The sequence below is a fragment of the Lates calcarifer genome, linkage group LG6, assembly GCF_001640805.2.
Source record: "Lates calcarifer isolate ASB-BC8 linkage group LG6, TLL_Latcal_v3, whole genome shotgun sequence".
Taxonomy (NCBI): domain Eukaryota; kingdom Metazoa; phylum Chordata; class Actinopteri; family Centropomidae; genus Lates; species Lates calcarifer.
This window is the reverse complement of record NC_066838.1, coordinates 27,353,618-27,377,265: the sequence shown is the minus strand read 5'-3', so window position 1 is coordinate 27,377,265 and position 23,648 is coordinate 27,353,618. Positions and strand designations below refer to the sequence as shown.

At 43.4% G+C, this 23,648-nt stretch overlaps 2 protein-coding genes across 5 annotated transcripts; both read left to right on the top strand.

Annotated features, from left to right (window-relative positions):
• The first annotated feature begins 450 nt into the window (after positions 1-450).
• Positions 451-4,992, top strand: pim2 (Pim-2 proto-oncogene, serine/threonine kinase). Its single transcript, XM_018670781.2, has 7 exons — positions 451-789; positions 1,649-1,749; positions 1,875-1,925; positions 2,974-3,182; positions 3,273-3,442; positions 3,531-3,707; positions 3,795-4,992. Exons 1-7 carry the CDS (start codon positions 732-734, stop codon positions 3,959-3,961), a joined length of 933 nt encoding a protein of 310 aa, XP_018526297.1. The 5' UTR covers positions 451-731; the 3' UTR covers positions 3,962-4,992.
• Positions 4,993-5,844: 852 nt separating this feature from the next.
• slc35a2 (solute carrier family 35 member 2) lies at positions 5,845-18,799 on the top strand. 4 transcript variants are annotated; one of them, XR_001960353.2, is made up of 7 exons: positions 5,845-6,236; positions 7,926-8,108; positions 8,831-8,982; positions 9,206-9,328; positions 9,837-10,426; positions 11,128-12,786; positions 17,108-18,799. XR_001960353.2 is itself a non-coding variant. In XM_018670780.2 (6 exons), the coding sequence occupies exons 1-6, from the start codon at positions 6,173-6,175 to the stop codon at positions 17,133-17,135; spliced, it is 1,140 nt and encodes a 379-aa protein (XP_018526296.1). In that variant the 5' UTR covers positions 5,845-6,172; the 3' UTR covers positions 17,136-18,799. The 4 variants fall into 4 exon arrangements, 2 of the variants coding, with proteins under 2 accessions (XP_018526296.1, XP_018526295.1); XR_001960354.2 differs by lacking the exon at positions 17,108-18,799 and adding an exon at positions 14,031-15,008; XM_018670780.2 differs by lacking the exon at positions 11,128-12,786.
• Positions 18,800-23,648: the final 4,849 nt, after the last annotated feature.

Sequence of the window (23,648 nt, the reverse complement as noted above, 5' to 3'; positions counted from 1 at the left end):
CTCTTATTCTGACTCTTCTTGTAATGACACGTTTATTTTGACAGTAAAAAGGAAACTGACCTCGTTCTCGTTTCTTATAAAGGGCTGTGACCTGAGGCCTGTTTCTGTCTCAGACCAGTTCAACCAGACCAGCTGAAATAAAACGTGGCGCGAACAGGAACCGTTGGTGTGTGTGTGTGCGTGTGCGTGCGTGCGTGCGTGTGTTGGGGGGAAACCGTCGTCCTCCTTCCCGTCAGCAGCGCGCGCTCCTCCGCTCCGCCGCTCCGCCGCCCTGAATTCTACGAATTCTTTCTCGCGGGATTTGAATATTCATGAGATAAAAGAAGAAACCGCAGCTTGAATCTGATTGGCGGCCAAGGTTCAAAACATTGAGCACACGTCTCGGCGCTGATTGGACAGTCGGACCGAAATGGGCGCGTGGTCGGTGAGAAGGGTATAAATACAGAACAAAACAGTAACGTAGAGCAGAGAGGGCGGTCAGAGACGAGCTGGGAGATTCTTATCAACCTGCAACAAGATTATTTTCAACGTTTCGAACAGTTTTAACCCGAGAAAATAACTTTTAAAGTAATTTCTTCGCTGAAATTGGATTTTAAAAGCGGACAGCGGGATACAGTCGGAGGGAAACGACGATTTAAAACGGAAAAGGGTTTAAAAGCTACTGAACAGTGAAACTCCGCCGACAACAGGATGGATTTTATCACCTTCAACTGACTGAAAACGACCAGAACATGTTGGAGAAACGAGCCGTGGAGTTCAATGTGGAGGAGGAAGTCCGGGGGAAAAACGGTGAGAACCACAGAAAAGTCAAATCTGTTTTAAAAAGCGGTTTCATGTTGACATAAAGCGGGATAAAGTGACTTTAAGGTGGAGTAAACTAACGCTCCTTCAACCAGACTCCACTCACAAAACAGCGATTTTTAAACTTCTGCATTTCTCACATAGAACTATTTTAAGCTAAAACGGCAGCGTTTCCATGGTGACTGTACTTCGTTTTAACGACGGTTAAACGGCTCATTTATCTTTTTAAAAAGCGTTAAAACGGAATCTTCAGCCACTTTTCAACTGAATGTGACTTTAATCCAGATTCACGCTGAAACTAACGACGTTTTATCAAAGGAGAGGAGCTTTTTAATGGGAATAAAATTTGTTTTAGCTCCATGACCTCCGTTTTATTCAGTGTGTTAACAGCAGCAGCTGCAGGGCACCAACAGTTACCACAACAAACACACACAATACAATAATAATCCAACCCTTCACATGTGGGAATATGAGATATATTTTTACGTTTGTGTGTTTTTACTTTTTCCAGTTTCTCTGAAATCGTTTTATTTTTAATGAGACATGAAGTTAACAACAAACTCGGGACAACAGAAAAGTTGCTGCTATAACAAACCGCTGTAATCAGTGAAGATTCATCTTGTTTGTTAAACTACCTTTTATTCTAAATGGTTAGATGAATGTTTCCTGTGGTATTAAACAGTGAATGTTCAGTATCTGTTGTTACTCTCAGGTGTGAGTGTGAATTCCCTGTGACTGTTTCCTCCTGAGCTTTTAACCACACCTGACTGACTTCATCACAGATAAACTGGGTTAAAGATGTTATTGATTATTGAACAGCAGCCTGATGTGTTTCTCTCTCTCTCAGTGAAGGAACCGTTCTGCAGCCAGTATCACTGTGGTTCTCTGCTCGGCAGAGGAGGTTTCGGTTCAGTGTTTTCAGGCCACAGACTCTCTGATGGACTACAGGTCAGACTGCTTTTATTTCTCATGTTTATTATGTGTTTTTACATTTTCACTGTTTTAGTTTCACTGCTTCCTCTTTTCTTTTCTGCTGCAGATTCAAACTAAACCTCCTCTTTTTGTCTGCCCAGGTCGCCATCAAACAGATTTCCAGTGACCGAGTTCAGCAGTGGGCTAGAGTGGTGAGGACACCTTTACTTCATAATTGTTTTTTCATTGTTAAAGCGTCAGATTATAGAGACAGAGTTCACTGAGGCGTCGTCACACATTAGAGACGTAAACATGAAAACTCGGCAGCCGTTTGTCCTCCGGTGACCTCTCTGATAAACAGATCTCAGGTCAGTTCCGCCCCCTGCTGGACCGACCTGTGACTTACAGCTTCCTGTTCCCACGGAAACCTGTGATGTCACAGGTTTGGTAAATGACGCCGTAGGATTTCCCCTCCGTTTCTTATTCATCACTAACTTTAACCCGGGAGACCCCCCTCAACACCACAACAAAAAACACCTGAAACACACCTGCAGACGATGACTCAGGGAAAAACACACACAGGAACAAAAACCAGAGTTTCTGAAGAAAATGTAAAAAAAACACCTACATGAGTCATTTCTGTCCTGAAAGCAGCACGTGTTACTGTGACTGCTTTTATTATGAGCTGATATTTAATGTTTAGTTTCACAAGAGACATTGTTGTTATTACAGAATGGGTGAGAGGCATCATGGGATACATTAAAAGAAGAAAAAGTTCTGTTACACAAACTTTGTTTCTTATTTATGTTTGGACTCAATGGTCGAATAAAACAAGACGCGAAGATGAGACTTTGGATCTGAGAAGTTAAAACAAGTCTGTTTCGGACACATATTAAACATAAACATACTCTGTAAACCAGGGTTTTTACAGAGACAGAGCTTTTTATTAAAGAGTAAGATCCTTTTAGTTTGACCAGAAACATCTCTATATATCTCTACTAAGTCACACAGTAACACAGACACTAACAGATGGAGGCAGTGGTATTCCAGGAGCTCCCAGTTAAATTCCTGTTTTTGTTAATGGAGTCTGGTGCTGATGGCCAGGTTCACTGTTCATTTACGTGTGAAGATAAGGTCCAGAACAAGTTGTCCTCTCAGCTGTCAACATATTTTATACGTCAGACAACAGACCATGTATTTTTTTATTTTATTTGATGATGATAATGGCGGCTCATGTTTCCATCTCCTCTCCCCCCTCAGCCCGGTGAGGTCAGCCCTGTGCCCATGGAGATCGCTCTGCTGCAGCGGCTGTCGGAGGTCGGAGGTCACGACGGGGTCATTGGCATGCTGGACTGGTTCGAGGTGGAGGGGCAGCACTTCCTGCTGGTGCTGGAGCGGCCGGCTCAGTACCAGGACCTGTTCGACTTCATCACGGAGAGAGGAGCGCTGCCTGAACACCTCGCTCTCAGGTTTGACTCCCCTCTGCTGCTTCCTCTCTGAGTTTATCGGACTTTCTTCTTCTCTGCTCTGGGTGTTGACGCTCGTTTTGTTTCCTTCAGGTTTTTCCGTCAGATCGTGGAGGCGCTGCAGTTCGTGCACGCTCACGGCATCGTGCACCGAGACATCAAAGACGAGAACATTGTGGTCGACACGAGGACGCTGGACGTCAAGATCATCGACTTTGGGTCGGGAGCTCCGCTGAAGGAGACGCCGTACAGCGAGTTCGAAGGTACAGAGACGGTACAGTTAGGGTCGGTGTAACGGTGAGAACATGGCTGCTCTGACAGGTTAACTGACCGGTATCTCCTCCTCCTCAGGGACCCGGGTCTACAGTCCTCCTGAGTGGATCCTGTCTCAGTCGTACGAGGCCGTCTCTCTCACCGTCTGGTCTCTGGGTGTCCTGCTCTTTGACATGGTCTGTGGCGACATCCCCTTTGAGCGTGACCAGGAGATCGTCAAGGCCACGCCCAGTTTCACCAGGCGGGTCTCTAAAGGTGAGCGCAGGCCCCGCCCCCAACACTCTGATTGGCTGAAATTGTCCTGTTCTTACATCATCATTAACTCCCTCCTTCTCTTCGCAGAATGCCAGAGTCTGATTCGCTGGTGTCTGTCGTACCGCCCAGAGGAGCGCCCCACTCTGGAGGAGATCCTGTCTCACCCCTGGATGGAGGGAGGGGAGGTGGAGGAGGAGGAGGGGGGAGGAGACCTGCAGGAGGACCGCAGCTCTCTACCCAGTCAGTCCCTCTAACAGCCCCACCCTCAATAAACCTAAACCTGAACCTACAGGGCTCTGGACTCTGAGACTCTGTGCAGGACTGTGCTCGGCCAGCAGGGCGGCGACAAACTAAAAGCTCACACTGGACTCTAAAGGAGCAGATCAGCGGCGTTTTCCTGTTTCAGCTCGTTAACCTCATCCCAGTGAAGACTCACAGGACTTTATTATCTCTGAAACCTGAAGAGACGAGTCGTTAACGAGCTGAAACACGAGTCGGACGCCGTTAACCATCCTCTAACGGGGAGTTATTTATTTCAATCCGAGTTTGGCTGCAGTCGTCTGTTTATTTATCTCTGAACGCAGCAGGTTTGATTCAGATCCACTTCCTGTTTGGTTATTTATTGACCTGCTATTTATTTTTGAAGCTGTGGACCGTTTACTACGTCTGTTTATTTTTAACAGCTGGGACAGAGCTGTGTCTCTGCAGTCATTTCCTCTTTATTTACCAACTCCACCACTGTCGCCTGATGTAACTGAACCTGGAGAAAGATGATTCAGCTCAGGTTAATATCTGAGTGAAACATCTGCACACTGAATGATTGTTTGATGATATCAAACAAGGGATGATTTCTTTCTCAGGAAAATGTTTGAAATGTTTTCTCAGGTGATTTCCTGACGTCTGAGCCCAGAACTTTCTCCAGTTCCTGATTCGTTCAAACATTTCCTCAAAAAACAAACAGTTACACAGAAACGGACTCAGAAAGTTTCCATGTGATCATTTGGGAATGAAGGGGCGGTCCAGTGAAGTTAGAGCAGATCTCAGTTCAGTTTTTCAGCTCTGAGTTTCCTCCTGTGTTGTCAGGTCTGAGGAGGATCCAGGTCCACACGTATGTGGTTTGTAGTGACTCTGTTGATGTCACTGTAAATACTTGTGTATTAATCTGTGGTTTAATGATCAAAGTGGCTCCTCAGCCACTTGTTCCTGTTTATTTACATTAAATAAGTTTTTATGGATCGAAGGAAAAAAGATCCGACGCCTCAATAAAAGAGTTTTTCACACTTTATCACACTGTGTCCTGTCCTGACTCTACTGGTCTGTCCTGGTCTGTCCTGTCCTGTCCTGTCCTGACTCTACTGGTCTGTCCTGGTCTGTCCTGTCCTGTCCTGTCCTGACTCTACTGGTCTGTCCTGTCCTGACTCTGGTGCCACAGATGATACTGACTCACAGTCAGGTGACAAAGATAAAAGATGACGACATTGCAGAAGTAACTGAGGAAGTGCATAAATATTACCTGAAATATCTGCACAATCTAAAATACTAGCTGCTAAAAATAGATTTTAGTGTGTCTGTGTTACTGTGTGGTACTTTTACTTCAATAAAGTATCTGATTACTTCTTCCACCACTGGAAGTCACACAGTGACACAAACACACCAACAGATGGAGGCAGTGGTATTCCAGCAGCTCCTGTTAAATCCCTGTTTTTCTCTATGGAGTCTGGTGGTAAAGATAGTTAAAGGATAATGAACCAGTTGTTTTATAGTGAACCAGCAGGTGGCGCTCAACATCAACCACATCTGACAGGTGAGGTGTTCACTCAGCAGCCAATAGGATTCCTCCCCCTTCAACCTGACAGAGAACAAGGAAGTGATTGTTTTTCTGTTGGCAGAATCAAAGAGGAGAAAGATGAGAGAAGTCTCACTCTGACTGTTTATTCAGAGCCCGTCTCACAGACAAGATAAACCCCTGTTAAAACCTGAGCCACTTCAGAACCGGTCTGAGTTATTTAAATCAATCAAACAAACTTTATTTGTACTTCACTTTTCAAACAGAACGATTTCACACAAAGTGGTTTTCACAGTAATTCTCGCTTGGTTCAGTAGAGCGGACGCGTTTTTTTTCTATCAGAGTGGGACCTCCTGACAGTCAGCGCTATCTCAGCAGCTGTAGTTCGGTTCCTGGACACCTCACCTCCTTCACGGAGTGTTTTCACGCCGATGTTCCCGGTAGTTCCTCCGCAGGCTCCTCTAACCTCAGCTCCGGCCTAACATCCGTCTGTAGACCCGCAGCCTCTCACCCTAACCTGCGTAACAACCCGGAGGTCGATCGGTGCTCCGGCTGGGTCTGAACTGTGAACCGGGGGCTAGCTGGGAGGCTAGCGGAGCGTTAGCCGAGCAGGCAGCGGCGGCGGCGGGGGAGAGAGAGAGAGGGCTCGGTCCGGGCGGGCGGGCAGAGGGAGCGCAGCATGGCCGGAGGGAACCACAGCCAGGCGGCGGAGGAGAAGGCAGTGAGCCGGAGTCAGAGTGAAGGTGAGCCGGGGGAGGGAGAGCAGAGACTCGGGGGCGGTGTGGACCTCACACGGCCCACTAACACTGGGATCCGTGGGCTGGGGGCTCCGTGGTGGGGGGGCTGGTGTGTGACAATAAGAATTAAATTACTTTTTGTGGATAAATATAAATAAAAACCTCTGAAGTTTTTCTGTTTGTGTCGGTGTGAACGCGCTACACGGCGGTGAAGGTTAGCTAACGGCTAAACGGCTAAACTCATGAGGGTTATTACCGCTGAAGTTAACTAGAGAAGTTAACTAGTAGCCCAACTAACCAGTGTACACATCACCCACAGTTTTTAATAAACAAAGTGTCGTCATTTTAATTTAAAACAAGCTAAATTACCTGTTAACATGTTAGCTCCGCTGGGAGCTAACGTGGCTAATTCACAGCAGCTAACTCCACCGATAACTGGTTTTAAACTAGTTTTAGTGCAGTTAACTAACCCGCCAGTGTTAGTTAATGTTGGTGCTTTATTTAAATGGAGGCTGAAGCTCGACAGCTGCTGCAGACACACTAACAAACAGCTTAATGAACCAGGTGAGTTAGAGAGGAGGTAAACTGTCACAGAGCTGGTGACGTGGAGCTCCGGTTCAGGTTGCGCTCACACACGCACACACACACAGAGGCTCTGTTCATGGTGAGGGCACACCTATGTCTGCAGGTAACTCAGGTAACACCCCCTCCCCATCCTGGTCTTTGTTGTGTAAATATGTCGTCAGGTTTGTCCACATTCATGCAGGTGTGTTACGGTTTCAGAGCCTGGATCTGAAACATCCAACCAGGGTCTGCAGGTCCTTGAGAACTCTGAAATGTCTCGAATTATTTCTGATAAATATTAAAGGTCATAATCACCACAAACATCCAGTACTCTCATTTATCTGTCTTTTAATCTGTCTTTCTGCTCAGGACCACACCTGCACACTTACCTGCACACTTACCTGCACTGCTTAGATTAAAAAAGATCATTTGTCCAAAGAATCAGGTGTAAGTTTGGTTAAAAATCAGTAAATTAAGCTGATAGCTGTAGTCTCCTGCCAACACGGTGTCTGAGTTAACGGGCGAGTTATTTCAGGTGAGTTAACATACCTTCTTTTAGCCTGTATTCTTTTACATTTTTGAAAATGAAGTCAGCTGATCTGTGATCAGCTCCTGGAGTCAGAGTCTCCACTGATGTTCAGACTCTCAGTGTTTCACTGTGACACTGAAGGAAAGTTCAAAACAGGAGGATTGTAAATGGAGTTGTGAAGTTTATGATGAGCGTCTGTTTCCTATTAAAGCTTCTGCATAACTGTTGTGTGTGTGTAATCCTCCCTGATGAAATCAGAACAACACACCCAGTTAATTAAAAAATGTCCCAGCTGGGAGGAGGACTGAACGATCTGACCACCAGAATTCACAGCCTGAAGGTTTCAGACGCAGCTGACGACAGTTTGTTTTCTACAAATAAAGTCACTCATTCGAAAATACGATGCTTGTTCTGTCATTTCCCAAAAACTTCCTGGAAAGTTTCATGGAAATAATGAAAAACCTCCTGAACCAGGTCCACAGTAAAGTTTTTATTTTGGTTTGTGTTCAGAGTGAAAACTCAGACCTGAACAGAGACCTGGGTCGACTGTGACAGTAGTTTTATCTGGAGCTCTAATCGGTGTCTCTGTTGTTTCTCTGCAGTCAACAGGAGGTTGAAGTACATCAGCCTGGCCGTGCTGGTGGTCCAGAATGCATCGCTCATCCTCAGCATCCGATACGTCCGCACGTTGCCGGGCGACCGCTTCTTTGCGACGTCGGCCGTTGTCATGGCGGAGATCCTGAAGGTGCTGACGTGTCTGCTCATCATCCTGCTGCAGAAGAGATGTAAGTTCATCAGAGCAGAGACAGAGGAGCTTTTAATGTTGGACACTCAGAGGATTAAACATTAAAACACTACAACTCCCAGGGTGCAGTTCCCTGACAAACAGCCAATCACAGAGCTTCACAGTCTGAAGCTGAAGATCTGTAGGAACCTGATGAAACATTCAGCTGTTTAAATTGTCTTCTTCATGACAACAGCAGCTGAGGCTCATGGGTAATGTAGTGTTTTGAACCGTCCACAAAACTGTCAGAATAAAATAAATAATTTCAACAGGACGTCAGAACGTCGACGTCCATGATGGTTATTATCCAGGAGAGACTCTGCACTTTATTTTATTATCATGTTGCACTGTTACTTTTGTATAAACTGCCTCATTGTGTTTATCTGATTTTATATTTCTCATTTTTGTCTACTTTTATTTTTGGCTGTCAGTCCTGCAGCTGCTACCAGGTCGTTAGCTGTGTTTTAAAACAGTAACAATAAAGTTCTATTCCATTGTTCTGTTCTTCTGTCTCAGCAGCTAACTCAGTATCTGTATAACACAAGACGACTGACGTCACTTCAGTCATTCAGCCTCTGACAGTAAACTATCAGTTTAAAAGTATAATCAACATCTGTGACTTTAAGAGAGAATCTGAAACAACCTGTAGATCTTTAAACCTGTCTCACTGACCTGTGACAGAGCGACATTACATCCCTGTCTCTCTCTCTGTCTGTCTGTCAGTCAGTGTGAAGGAGACGACCTTGTTCCTGATCGACTCCATCGTGTTTCAGTACAAAGACACTCTGAAACTCGCCGTCCCTTCGCTCATCTACACGCTGCAGAACAACCTGCAGTACGTCGCCATCTCCAACCTGCCGGCCGCCACCTTCCAGGTGAGTCCACCTCACACCTGCTCTTTCCTCTGCAGGTTAAAACTTAACCTTTGTTGGGGACTATTTTCAGCAGCAGATTGATCCACTGCAGTGTTTGCACTGTGCAGCTTCCAGGTGTGAATGAATGTGACTGTTTCCTGTTAAACAATAAACAAAGGTTTGATTCTGTGAGTGAAACACCTGAACTAAGTTTGGACCAATCGTGTCTCCCCTCCTCGGTCAGGTGACCTACCAGCTGAAGATCCTCACCACAGCTCTGTTCAGTGTGTTGATGCTGAGAAAAACGCTGTCCAGAGTTCAGTGGGTTTCTCTGCTGCTGCTGTTCGCCGGGGTCGCCATCGTACAGGTACGTCCTGCTCACCTGTCTCCTCCTGATCACCTGTCTCCTCCACCTCACCTGTCTCCTCCTGCTCACCTGTCTCCTCCACCTCACCTGTCTCCTCCTGATCACCTGTCTCCTCCACCTCACCTGTCTCCTCCACCTCACCTGTCTCCTCCTGCTCACCTGTCCCCTCCTGCTCACCTGTCTCCTCCACCTCACCTGTCTCCTCCTGATCACCTGTCTCCTCCTGCTCACCTGTCTCCTCCACCTCACCTGTCTCCTCCTGCTCACCTGTCTCCTCCACCTCACCTGTCTCCTCCACCTCACCTGTCTCCTCCTGCTCACCTGTCCCCTCCACCTCACCTGTCCCCTCCACCTCACCTGTCTCCTCCACCTCACCTGTGTGACCCTCGTTAACAGTTGTGTATGTGACGTATTGATCAATAGAGCCGATCGTATTGATCTGGGCCTGACAGGTGATTGGTGACTGATTGATCGCTGATAGATTTCTCGTATTGATTGATGCTTTCAGGTGCAGCAGGAGGGGAACAAGGAGGCGTCGGTGTCGGACAGCTCCAATCAGAACTACATGGTGGGTCTGGTTGCCGTGGTGATCAGCTGCCTGTCGTCGGGCTTCGCCGGCGTTTACTTTGAGAAGATCCTGAAGGGGAGCTCCGCCTCCGTCTGGGTGAGGAACGTGCAGCTGGGGATCTTCGGCACGGCGCTCGGCATGCTGGGACTGTGGTGGAACGACGGCGCCGCCATCGCCGAGCGCGGCTTCCTGTTCGGCTACACGGACATGGTGTGGTGCGTCATCTTCAACCAGGCGTTCGGCGGGCTGCTGGTCGCCGTGGTGGTGAAGTACGCCGACAACATCCTGAAGGGCTTCGCCACCTCCTTCTCCATCATCGTCTCCACGGTGATGTCCATCTACCTGTTCGCCTTCCGCGTCGACCTGCTCTTCACGGCGGGGGCGGGGCTCGTCATCGGCGCCGTCTACATGTACAGCCTCCCCAAACCGGCCGGCGCCTCCTCGTCCCCGAGCTCCTCCTCGTCTTCCTCGGCATCTTCGGCGTCGCCAAGGGCGGATGGAGGCGCAGAGATGGAGGCGTTTCTGCCAAAGTCAGTGCTGGTGAAGTGACTCCCTCCCTCCTTCTCTGTGTCTGTGGCGTCTCCTGGTGCTCACTTCCTGTCTGCTCTCGGCGGGGTCAGAGGTCAGAGGTCACTGGCTTGGCCTTTTCCACACCTCCTCCTCCTACTCCTCCCAATTCTGTGACCTCCTCTGGATCTCCTCACTTCCTCTTGACTCGCTGACCTCCTCCCACATTCCTCCTCCTCGCCTCCCCCCAATTTCCATTCCCCTGACTCCTTCACCTCTTCACCTCCTCCTCTCCCTCTCCTGCTGATCAGCTTCTCTGACTGAAGGAGGACAGCTTCTTCACCTTCTCCTGACCTCCTGTTGACCCTCTGACCTCTTACAGACCTCCTCCTCACCTCCTCCTGAGAACACCTGGAGGAGGAGACGCTTTATTTTCCTCCTTTTTAAACCTCTCTCTTCTCTTCCTGCTCCGTCTCTCCCTCCATCACAGACCTCCTCATCTCTCCGACACAGGAGGAGGAGACCGGAGGAGTCCATGACCTCCTCGGAGGTTTGTGATGCAGAGGAGAGCAGAGACCGACTCCTCCTCACTGTCCAGCTGTGACTCTGAACTCACTCCTTCTCCTCAACTCTCCTCCCCTCCGTCTGAGGAGGAGGAGGTGCAGCGCTCCTTAACGACTAGTTTTAACTCCTCTCCTAATCACTAACCTCTCCTCCTCCTCAGAGCTCAGGGAGGTGTCGTCCCTCCTCCCTCTGCCGTCCACATCACAGCCTAACAGCTCAAAGCACAACAGGAGCAGGAGGAGGAGGAGGAGGAGGAGGAGGAGCTGCAGAGACCCTGACCACGTCTGTCTGTCTGTCTGTCTGTCTGTCTGTCTGTCGCCCTCTCTGCCTTAAAACTCTTTACTTTATTCACTGAATGAAAAGAGAAAAAAGCCTTACGCTGATTATAGATTATAGATTATATATTGGTTATTGATTATCGTTGTTACTGCTGGAGGAGAATCTGCAGTTTGAGCTGATGTTGAACCGATCGATTGTTTTCACTGTGCAGCCTCCAGACTGACCTGCTGCTCTGACGTTAAACTCTGATCGGAACGTTCGATCGATCGATTCACCGTCGATTGATCTGAAAAGAAAAGTCCAGTTTACAGAGACAGAGGAGGAGCTCGTTAAATCCTCTGTGACCTGCGCAGCGTTTATTCTCCATGTTACAGTCACATGATCAGAACGTGACCAATCAGAGAAGGATGCGTTGTGACTGACAGGAAGTGTCGTCGTCAGGAAGGTGAAGATGTGACGTCGTCTCCTGTGAACATGTGAACCTGTGACTGTGATGCCTTTACTTACTGTGAGAAAGCTCCGAAAAATCAAATGAAATCAGTTTTTCACCGTGTGAGATTCACGTTCTTCACACGTTATTATGACGCAGCAGGAGGGACTCACCTGTCTGATCAGGTGACCAGTGAAGGAAGTTAAAGGTGTGAAAGTGACGTCAGAAAATCTTTCTCTAGATGAGAGAAAATTCAGAACAGGAAACTGGAAATTAAACGTTTCATCTGAACCAACGTTTAAAATGTTGGTTTTGATTTCTGCTGATATTGATCATAATTGATTAATCAGCTGATTGATGGATCAGATTTCCCGGCGGCTGTCGGTCTGCACAGTGAAAACACCTGCCAGGTGAGACACGGCGCAGCTTCCTGTTTCCCGTCGGCCTGCTGCAGACGCTGCAGTTCGGTGCCTTTTCCTGTCATCTGTACAGAAGCCATACGGTGGTGTCGGTGTAACGTTAGCCGTGTACAGCAGCTTTTTCTTTATCCTGGTTTAAGGGACAAACCAGCTCCTGTCTCACCGCGCTGCTGCTGAAAGATCTGACCTCAGATCAGCGGGAGACGCAGCCGGAGGTGCGACGGGAGCTGAGAGGGGAATGTGCTCGTTGATTGGAGCACCTTTTAAATTAACCAATCATAAGAATTATAATGTTTGTTCTCACCAAAACTGTCCTGCTGCGGGCGTCTTGTTGAAGAAGACGCTCTGCGGAGGCGACCTGAATGTTTCTCTGCTCGTGTGCGTCGATTCGAGTCGATTGATCTGAGTCGATTGATCTGAGTCGATTGATCTGAGTCGATCAGGTGGAGCCTGTTTCCGTTTGAGCTGCTTCCTGGTGTTTACGCTGCTTCTTCCACTTTGGAGAAACAGTTTTTGTTTTTCGGCCTCCACGTCGCTGCAGGAGGAGGTGGGGAACTCTCTGCCCTGGATTTTGCCTCTCAGGCTGCACACAGGCTGCCCTGCCTTTCTGGACAGACTGGCCTCTTGTGTTGAAGCCTGCAGACGTTACTCAGGGCTGAAAATGCACCCAGAAACTCCTCAGCATCTCCAGGTAAAAATAAGAATAATTTCTGTCTCCTAGTTTCTCTCTAGTTTAATTTACAGATAATCCAAACATTACTTATTGAGGTTAAAGGTTAACTGTTGATGACATTTATCAGAAAGTATCAGGTCTCTATGAGGGAAATTATGGCTGTTTATTAACAAGACAGTTTTAATCAGAGTTTATTCTGTTAGATCAGAAACATTCATTTAAACTAAGAAAATAACATTTATATTTTTTTTGAGTAAAGAGAGGAACTGACCTGAGAGCACTTCTCAGTTTGTGATCATCTGATTCATCATGAATATGTTTGTTTGCACTGAAGCACATTGTAAACTGAGGTGATTGGAGCAGCTACGTTCTGACCTGACAGCTTATTGTCTCAGCTCATTTAGAGGAAACTGCAGCTCTTCATGCATCAAAACCTCAGATGATGAAAACAGGGAAAACCTGAGACATGTGAGCTGGAACCAGAGAGGATTTAACTTTTATACTGATGCAGCTGGAAGCCTCTGCTGCAGGGAGGCTAAATCTAGTTTTAAAGGAAAATTACGATGATTACGATGCAGCTGGACATTTTCCTCTGAATTAAATCCCTGCTGTCAGGAGGTTTCTGTCTTTACTTCTCATGAGACTAAAATTATTTCTGTTAAATTTATTTCTGAAAGTTGACACAAATCTTTATTTTGGTTTATTGTGTGTTTTTCTAAACACATTCATGCTCAGACAGATCACCACAAACTGTTTACTAATACATTTAAAATGCACGATTTCTGGAGACGTTTGCTCACAATTATGGATTCAATATTTCTCAATAAGTATTTTCTCCTTATTGTAAAAAAACAAAACTTGAGTTAGTTTTAAGAAAACAACAGAATTTCTTCATGAAAATGAGAAAATGATTCATAAATAATTGAAGATGTTTTCAGACTTTGTGCAGTAAACTGATCTGAGGTCAGAAAACTTCCTTTGCGTCGATTCGGAGACAAAAAACAAAACATTTTTCCTCCAAAGTTGCAAAAAGAAATAAGAACAGCTCTTTGTTTCTCGTCAGAATCAAGGATGATTTTTTCTCAATTATTTTAATGGAACTGTGAAAGGAGAACAAAAAGAAAAACAACATTTTGTTATTTTCTGTTTTTGTAAAAAAAAATTTCCACGGTTTCTGTCTGAAGCGATATATTAATATATGAGTTGTTTTTATTTAATGTGGAAATGAAAGGATGGTCTGTTGGTTTGTCTTGTTTTCTCAGTGGAGGTGAACGAGGAGGAAACTCAGCAGGAAACTCTCTGTCGACCAATCAGAGCTCTTCTCTGGTCAGGTGGAGTTTAGGATTCTTATCAATCACTTATCAATACGGAAGCTGAGAGTGGTCATGGCAGGAATCATTATTTATTTTTAAACAAACATATAAATATCACATTTTCACAGAAGAAGTTGTGAACATGAGATTTTATCGCAGATATTTTTCTTGTCTCAAGTTAATGAAAAATTAACAAGAATACAGCAATTGCGCACAAAAAGGAAAGAAAACTCCTCATATCTCGAGATAACATGACGACAACATGCTTGAACAACATAAAGAAAATAGGAAATTATCTCGAGATGAAGGAAATTATCTTGTTATCTCCAGAAAATGTTTATCTTGTTTCAACTAGAAAAGGTTTTTGTTGGGTCGTAAATTTCTCTAAGACTTAGAAAATAAATATAAATATAAATAATAAAGAGTAAAAAGGTGTTTTCTGGAGATAATTTATCTCATAATCTTGAAATGAATGTGGTCATTTTTAAATAAAAAATTAAGAAACTAAAAATTTCAGGTTTAAAGTTTGCACCAAATTGTAGAAATTCTGAATTTTCCTTCAGCCTCAAACACCAGTTTAAGTTTCTGTCATATTTGAGCTGAGAGTGTGGAGCTCCCCCTGCTGGCTGTTTAAAAACATCCTGTGAGATTCACTGCAGAGATTCATGAGACTGTCGGAGGAGTTTCAGTCTCAGGATGCAGCAGGAGGAGGATTCATTTCCCTTCAGGAATCTCTCAGGATGGTTTTTAAACTTCCTCCTCTTCTGTCTGGAGGTTTGTTTGGATGAAACCTGTCAGAGGAATCGACACGTTTCATCACCAGTCTGTTAGTTTGCACTTTGATTGTTGATTTGTACCAATGCCTCTGAATTTGTACATACTTCTTTTGGTAAAAGTTTTATATAAACAAGGACATGGACTCAAAAACTCTGGAGTTTGTCTTAATTTGTAGGTTCAGTTATAATGTTTCCTCTAGTTTACAGTTTATTTCTGGATTTTATCAGGGCCACTGTTAGAGTTGAAATATTTGAGGAAAAAGTCAAATATTTCAAGAAGAACTCAGATCATTAGGAAAATATGTTGTAATATTTTTGGATTTTCTTTGTCCAAGTAAATGAATTCACAGGTTTTTTGTTCTTATTCTCTAAATCTCAGATGTATTTTTTTCTGACAGTGGCTCAACAGTAAAATCCCTAAACTCTGAAATATTCTCACAAACATTTGAGGAAATCTTATATCATTCAACAAAATTAATACTGTAAAATTAATCTGCAGATCATAGCGTCCTGCAGGACTGATCCTAAAACCAGGAAGTCAGTTAGCATGTTAGCATGTTAGCTCTTCCTGTTGTCAGTGTGTTTCTGGTTAAATGTCTGAAATAAGGTCTGTGGTTTTAACACAAGCTCAAGACATTTTCAGGTTTTATTCTCCGACATAAAATGGGTCAGTAAATCCCCCACTCCTGATGTTTGAAGCTTTTACGTGTCTTAAAAAAGGCGGTTGCTAACGAGTGTCTAAATGAGACTACAGAGGTTGTCGGGGACGTTAACATGAAAACCCATCTACTCACCAGTCCACCTTTACAGCCTCGTTGTGTTTCTACTCACGCTCTTTCAAACTCTCACTAACTTTCTAAGAAGAAAGGCTTTTGTAGAAGAGCTCAGAGCTAAATGAAATGAGCAGTTGGAAGCTTAGTGGTGGAGACGTTGACGTCATGTGACCGTGGTGTAGTTGGTTTATAGCCTAACATTAGCTTCTTACTTCAAACATCAGAACAGTGGTGTTCATCTGTGAAGATGATCTGATCAACTAAACCTGAAGGATCAGAAACTTTAGCTGCTCACTGTTTATTTTCTGGAATAATCCAAAACACTATGAAAAAAGCCCATTGGCTTTTTGTGGAGGAACCAGGCTGATGCTAACTTCAGGTTGGACTACAGAAACACATCATCACTGCAGAACTGCATCTTGTTTTCACTTGAGGATGAACAGAAGAAAACCACAATGTCAAGTTTTTAAAATGGTCGAGAATGCAGCGGTGCGTCTGGTCTCAGAGAGACTTCAGAGAGACTACAGAGAGACCTGTGAGCAGAAACCTGAAGGACACTCAGTCCTTCTCAGCCACTGTGTTCCTCCAAGGATCATCGTCACCATCACCATCCCTGCACACAAGGCGTTCTGATGGTGGAGCCAGCTCCCAGATCAGAGCAGGAGCGTCCCCCTCTGTCTTCATCAATCTGTGGAGACTCATCTCCTCTGAGAGCTCCTCCTAACACCTCTAACACCCTGACATGACCAACTAACATCTGCTCTTTGTCTCATTCAACAGATTTAGTTTTTAATGCAGAGTCGTCCTCACTGTAACTGTGATACGAGTTGAGGGAACAATTACGAAAGAGTTTAATATTTACCTGAGAAAGACCTGGTCCCTGTTTTTCATATGTGGAGTTACAGTGGTGGAAAAGTAATCTGATCTTTTATTCAAGTAAAAGTACCAATCACACAGAGTAAAAATACTCCATTACAAGTTAAGTTTTTTCATTGAAAATGTGAAAACTAAAAGTTGTAAGTAGAATCAGAAAAATGAAAAACTGTGAGTGTTAAAAAGACAGACACATTTCTCCTGTGACTGTTTTATATCGTGGGCCCAGTCTGACCAGAACCAGAACCTCAGCTTCAGGCCGAGTCGTTTGTAACTGAGTCGACCTGCAGGTCACAGGTCGCAGCCTATCTGTGGTTCAGGCCGAAGTATTAACAGTTCATGTTCCTCTGAGGATGAACCACAGACTCAGCTGATCCTGATGTTTCCATCATATCTGTGGAATCATGGGAAGTGTAGTCTGATGAAACCAGCCAATGTGAGTTCAGGCTGTCTAACCTCCTCTCTTCTCCTCCTCCTCCTTTCCATCCATCTTCCTCTCCATCTCCCCCTCCTTTCTTGCCTTCTCCTCGTCCTTCTCCTCCTCCTACCCCCCCTCCCCCCCCCCCTCCTCCTCCTTCTTCCTCCTCTTCTATCTGTTGTGCAGGTCTGCAGGTAAAGAGAAAGGATCCTGAGGAGACGACTGAATATGAAGATCTGACGGACGTTTGGAAAAACAGCTGCTGAGGTCCTCACTTTTCATGTTTAGCCTTTATTCAGCCAGTCAGGCCCACAGCACCCCTGCTGGTTCTACCATGGTACTGCAGCATTATTGTACTGTGATGGTCAGGTACTTAAACACAAGCAGCCTTCACCGTTAATTTAACACATTAACATCTGACACCACGACAGTATTCAATCAGATTATTTATCTCAGGATAACTTCAGTTTCAATATTTTGGAAAAGAAAACATAATTTAATGGAGATAACAAGATGATTATCTCAGTATAATTATACTGAGATAATCCTGAGTTATCCTCAGATAATTTCAAAAAAGTGTCTCTTTATTTTGTGATAAATAGATTTTTAGCTAAATAAAAATCACATCAGGAGATACAAATAATAAAATATTAGAAACATATCTATTCTCCAGATAAGAGCATAAATATTTTAGAGGGAAAAAATAATGAAGTAATCATCAATTTGAATCAACAGGTGCTGTCATCTTGATATTTTAATATTTATTTTCACGACACAACTCAATATTTTAGAGGGAAATTATTCAAATTGTTTTCTCATTAAATCAAATTTTACTATTAAACTGAAAACTCTGTTCTGAAACAAGTATTTTGACCAAAAGAATCAGTTAGAATAATAAACATTTTATATGTATCATCTAGTGAACATTATAAGCTCAATATGCCAGAAATATTTTTATTTTTATCTGTTTTTTAAACAAAGTGTCTGTTATTTCAAAATAAAATTTCATATTTATGATTCCAAAATGAAAACAAAAAAAATCCAAATGATAAGATTTATCGTGAAACTGAAAACAGATGTTTTAACTAAAAATATTGTACAAATCAAAACTGTGACATGATGAAATTGTTTAAATGACTTGGTCACAATTTAGAGTTAGTATTTTTATTTCAATTTATTCTCAGCTGTTTGTACCAAATATTTTAAAAAATATAAAAAACTTTACTACAAAACTGAAAACAGAAGATTTAATTACAAATTTGAAGACATTTCAAGTCAAAATTTGATCCAGATCATTTTTAGTCAGAATTAAAATATAAAATCAAAATTATGAGATTTATTTGAAAAACCAAAGATTTAAATTTATGTCTTAATGAGTATTTTTATTTTTATTTTCATTTATTTAATTTTGTAGTAATTTTTTCACATTTCAAAATAAAAGCAGACATTTATTCCATAATGGATGAGAAACATTTAGGAACTGTTCAAACTGTTCTGTGAATATGTTTTTTATTAATAAAAGTCTGTGACACTTAAGTGCCTCTGAGCAAGGCAGCAAAATGATTCAAGGGAAAATCAACATAAAGTGACCTTACATCTTTTATTCTGAAAGTTTACAGTGTTTTTGTAAAATACATTTTTAATATGATTCTGTATTTTTATCTACTATTACAGACTTAACTTTTAACACTCTAAACTCTCCATGTTGTGAATGTTTTGTCACCTCGTTGCCTTAAAGCCTCCAGAACTGCTTCACGTTGTTAAACTGAATTTCTTATTTTTAACTGTAATTTTGTTGATTTTGAGACATTAAAGTGGAATCTGTTCTCTGAGAAACATCACATGACATTAAACTGACTTTGATGATAAAAACCCAAAGTTTTTGTTTATTCTTTCAAACTGATAGATGTTGACTCTACAATGGCCCTGAGAGGTCAACATTCGTACAGTGATTTCAGAAAACACACAAACACACAGCAGAGTGATAGAAACCATTAATAAGAGTGAACTTCAGAAATTCAGTCAAACTGGGAGAGAATTTCAGACCTGGACGTTTCCTCTGGGATCGACTATATAGATTTTATCACAGCTTCGGGATAAATCCCAGTGTTGACTGGTTCAATGGTGGAGAGAGCTGTGGGATTCAAACCGACAGTCAGTTGTTTTTTTTCTGTTGTTCTTATACGACCAGGTGTTTATCTCTGCCTTTATCACAGCTCTGACAGGGTTTATGGTTGGACAGCTGTAGCCAGGCTGAGAGCAGCCGCCATGTTGCTAATGCTAACACTAGAATTAATTTGTGCGCATGAGGTAATGTACAGATCGTCATGACAACAGACAGGATTTCTTCATTCACCAGCTTCAATTATCAGTGAAAAGTTGATAGTCAGCAAAGTCACATTAGTCATTACGAGAATGTAAATCATCCTGGAGAGTTAACTGCTTCACCTGTTCACCTGCCTGCAGAGCGTCAGGTGAGGTTGAGCCTGATGTGGTTCTGACACTTTATATATCTGTAATGTTAAAAAGCTGCAGCGGTTCAGCAGGTAGATGCACAGGTGAAGGGGTGTGGCCCAGTTTGAAGACCTGGTTAACATAACACTGATATCTGAAGCAGATGCAGAGCTCAAGGATCACGGATTGTTCATTGTCGTTCCAGAACATGTTGATCTTTGAAGCAGAACAAAAGTCAGATATTCAGAAACTCAGGTTGCAGATGTAGCGTAATAAAATACATAATGGACTCTAATATATAATAAGAAGAAATATCTAAAGTATAAAAATCCTAAAATAAACAAAAGTCAAAGATAACATGATAAAAAATCAAATTACATTAAAATTAGACTTGACATTAAATTCCTTGAGCTTCGGTAGAATTGTAATGACAAGATTGATTAAAGTTAAAAGTTCAGATGAACTAATGAACTATACTTAACTGAGAAAGTACAAGTGGAAAAACACTTGTCTGCAGGTGCTAGGAAGCCGCTGCACGCTGCCATGTTGGGTAAAATATGGAAAAGTTGCTGTGGATAATAATTACTCAAAACATGGGAACAAATTGTATTTCATGCGTTCAGTCTAGTAAAATGTGGCATACATATATATATTTTTTCTCTGTATGACCACTCCAGGCACTGCTGTTTGTTCTATGGGCCACAGGTACCTTTAATAAATTTATTTTGAGCAAATGCAAAACTCGAGTAAACGTACTCAGTTACTTTCTACCACTGACTATTTTTCATGAATTTTCTTCCATCTGTAGCTGAGTCTCATTGTTTCCTTCATGCGAGAATATTTTGGTAAGGACATCCCACTATCATCAACAGTCACCAACCTTGGCATCAGGTTTGACCCCCACCTGACCTTTGAGGCCCACATCAGTCACCTCTGCAAAGTATCATTTCATCACCTCAGGAACATAGCCAGACTCCGTCCTACACTCACCCTAAGAGATGCTGAGAAGCTCGTCCACGCCTTCGTCTCCTCCAGACTTGATTACTAACGCACTTAGACCTTCTTCTGCTCTGCGACTGTGGAACAGTCCCTGAACATCTGAGGGCTCCACAGTCATTAAACTGTTTTAAAAAGGGTTTAAAAACGTACCTTTTTAAAAAATCTTTTAACCTGTAATTTTGTTTCTTGTGTAAATTTTGATGTTTTATTCCTTTTAACTGTTTTTAATTCATTTTGATTACTTTTGTAGCACTTTGAGATTTTCTTGCTAAAATATAAAGTGCACTATAAATAAAATTTATTATTATTATTATTATTATTATTATTTTGATTTGTTGACCTCACACATGATGAAGTTGTTTTAATGTTGAGTTGTTTTTTTTTTAAATCTCGTTAATTTCTGTGTAAATCAGATGATTTGAGTGAAGCAGAAACTCAGACCTTCTTCTCTCCTCTGTTGTAGTTTGGCTGTTCAGCCACCAGGAGGCGACAGTGACTGTTTCAGTGGAGGAGCTGCACTGGTTTCAATCCTGAGAGGCTCAAAGAAGAAACCAGGGAGGAAACCTGCAGGTAAACACTCAGAAGAAATGCATTGTGGGATTAAAAGTCAAGTCAACAGAGAGCTGAATGGAACTGAAGAGAAGGCAAATCACAGCCTGTAAAGATTCACAGACCTGGATTTTAAAAGTCATGAGTGAAAACGAGACTGAGCTGCTCCCTGATCCAACAGCTCCTGAAACAACAACAAAGAGCAAAGTCTTCATGTCTTCAAATCCCTGCCAGGTATTAGTCAGGACCCTCCACACAGTGCCACGTATTAGCTAATACCATCCAGTCTCCTTCAGATATTAGTTCCAGCCCTCAGATCCAGAACTTTTCCTGGACGTCAGGCCTCCTGTTCTTTTCCAGGTATGAGTCAGGATTTTGTCTCATTGTTGAACTCCTGCCAGATGTTAACTGATCTCAGGGGTGCAGGGTATTACCAGATGTCTTTCTGACATTAATTACAGCCCACGTCCAAATGCTTTCCAAACGGCCCTGGCTTTCATGCACCAGGTATTAATCAGGACTTTCCAGGCAATAACAAGTGTTACCTATTGAAGGTTCAGTCACTTCCAGGTATTAGTTGCAGCCCAAAGCCTCCTGGTCATTTCCAGGAGGTAGCTTGGACCGCAGCATCGGTGTCAGGACTCAGGTATATGTTAGAGCCTTTCAATCCCTGTCAAGTTTTAGACAGAGTCCAAGGTGTTGAAACCCCCCAGACCTTTCCAGGTATTAGTCACAGCCTTATATCATTTGAATGTTTGAAAGGTTTTTATCAGGACATTCCAGGTATTAGACAGGTTCATTAAACAAGTAACACACTGTTGTCTCTCCTCTTTTCTCAGCCTCCTCCTGACTGAGGAACCACTGAGAGGTGAGTGTTTACTGAGGACTGTGTGTGTTTGTGTTGTTGTTGTTGACATAAAGTTTATTTTTATCACTCGGCGTGAACTAAACGTGCACAATGTGACTCAGGTCGAACAGTATTTTCTGTCCAAACACTGAACAAACTTTATTTAAATCAGTCAGAGAACACGAGAACGTCTCCTCTGTTCTCGCTTTATTTACACAAACAGGAAACGGTTCTGGTCCTGGTTATTGAGGCGTCAGAGAGGTGAGCTCTGATTTTAACTATTTGTTGGCTGGACCAGAACCAGAACCAGGACTAGAACCAGGACCAGAATGACAGCAGGAAACACAAAGTGAACTGAAAATAAAAGACGAAGAAGAGGTGGACTCCTCACTGCAGGTCTTCATGGGTCCTCTCAGTCCCCTGCATTTGAGATCTGATCCTGGACCAGACTGATCAGGTCTGGCAGAGTCCTGTTGTGTCTCTGCAGGTCTCAGGTCAGTGTGTCAGTGTGTTGGATCTGTTCTGGTTTCAGGCCTCATTGTGAACTTATCCTGATCTCAAACAGGTTTTAGATCCAAACCAAACACATTCCTGCTCATCACAATAGCTTGTGTCCACAGTTCTCAGCGTACCTGGCCAGGATGACTCACCTGTGATCACAGCGATCAGGTGCCTTTTACCCACACTGGCTTCAGTCCAACACAAAGACCTGACTGAGGATCAGCTGGTCCATCTCTGCTCAGGACTGAAGCTCTCAGTCTCCTCCCTGATCAAGACCCTTCTCACTCAGTTACTTGAGTTATTGAGGTCACTGAGCTCCTGGGAAAACTGGGAGCTTTAGAGGTGGTTTTAAAGCCTCGCCCTGATCTGTGGCTGATCACAGTTTTATCACAGAGGTCTACTGTTCCTCTGTCTTTGTGGTTTTTGTCCTGACATTCAGGATGAGCTGCTGGACCTGATAAAAGGTGTGTGCATTTTACTTCAGACCAGTGGAAAGAAAACATCTAAAATCCACATTCAGGTTTTTATTTTACTGAACTTTCTCTGTTTGTAGATTTAAATTAGAAGACAAATATTTAAAGGGCAGAAATCTCCTCTTCAGCTCTTATTCACTCTCCAGTTTGATTCCTGTTTATATTCTGAGGGTTTGTTCATAGATCATTCACAGCCTGATTTATAGAAGATTTTATTCTAAAAAACATGGAGAAAATGTAGTTTTTAATCATCAAACTTCTAAAAACAAGTTTTCCCTGTGTTATTATGGATTATTCAGAGTAGATTAATGAGCATCAGTTTACAGACATGAAACATGAAACAACCTCTGTGTGTTTTCTCATCAGTCCCAGTGGATGTAAATGTTTTTTTATTTTATTATTCATTGTCCCAGATTTCTTTTTCTCCGTGTCCTTTCGTTTGCGAGGTCGTTGTAAACCTTTGGACTCGCAGTATGTACGTGTCGGCCGTGTGATAGACTGACACTGAGCAGAATGGCAGACTGGCCTCGTGCCCAGTGCATGCTGGGAGAGGCTCCAGCACCCCGCCGTCCCGTCCAGGATGAGTGAGGCCAGATAATGAAGGTGGACGGAGCGTTTAAAGGTCCTGTATGTGTTTTATTTGAAGAGTTGATCCTGGATGTTTCCTGTCTCTGAGCCTCTCTTCTGATTGGCTGACTGTCTCTGAGTCACACACCATCAGACCAACCACAGGTGATGGACTGTGGCCAGGTGAACCCACCTGAAAATGCAAATGTAGACGGCCACAGCTGAAGGGAATGTAAAGCAGCCGGAGCTGTTGCTGTTTTAGAAAGAATAAACTTAAACCACTGGACTCTGATATCTCTGTCACTGGGAAGGCGACGCAGCGATCGGCGTCCCAACA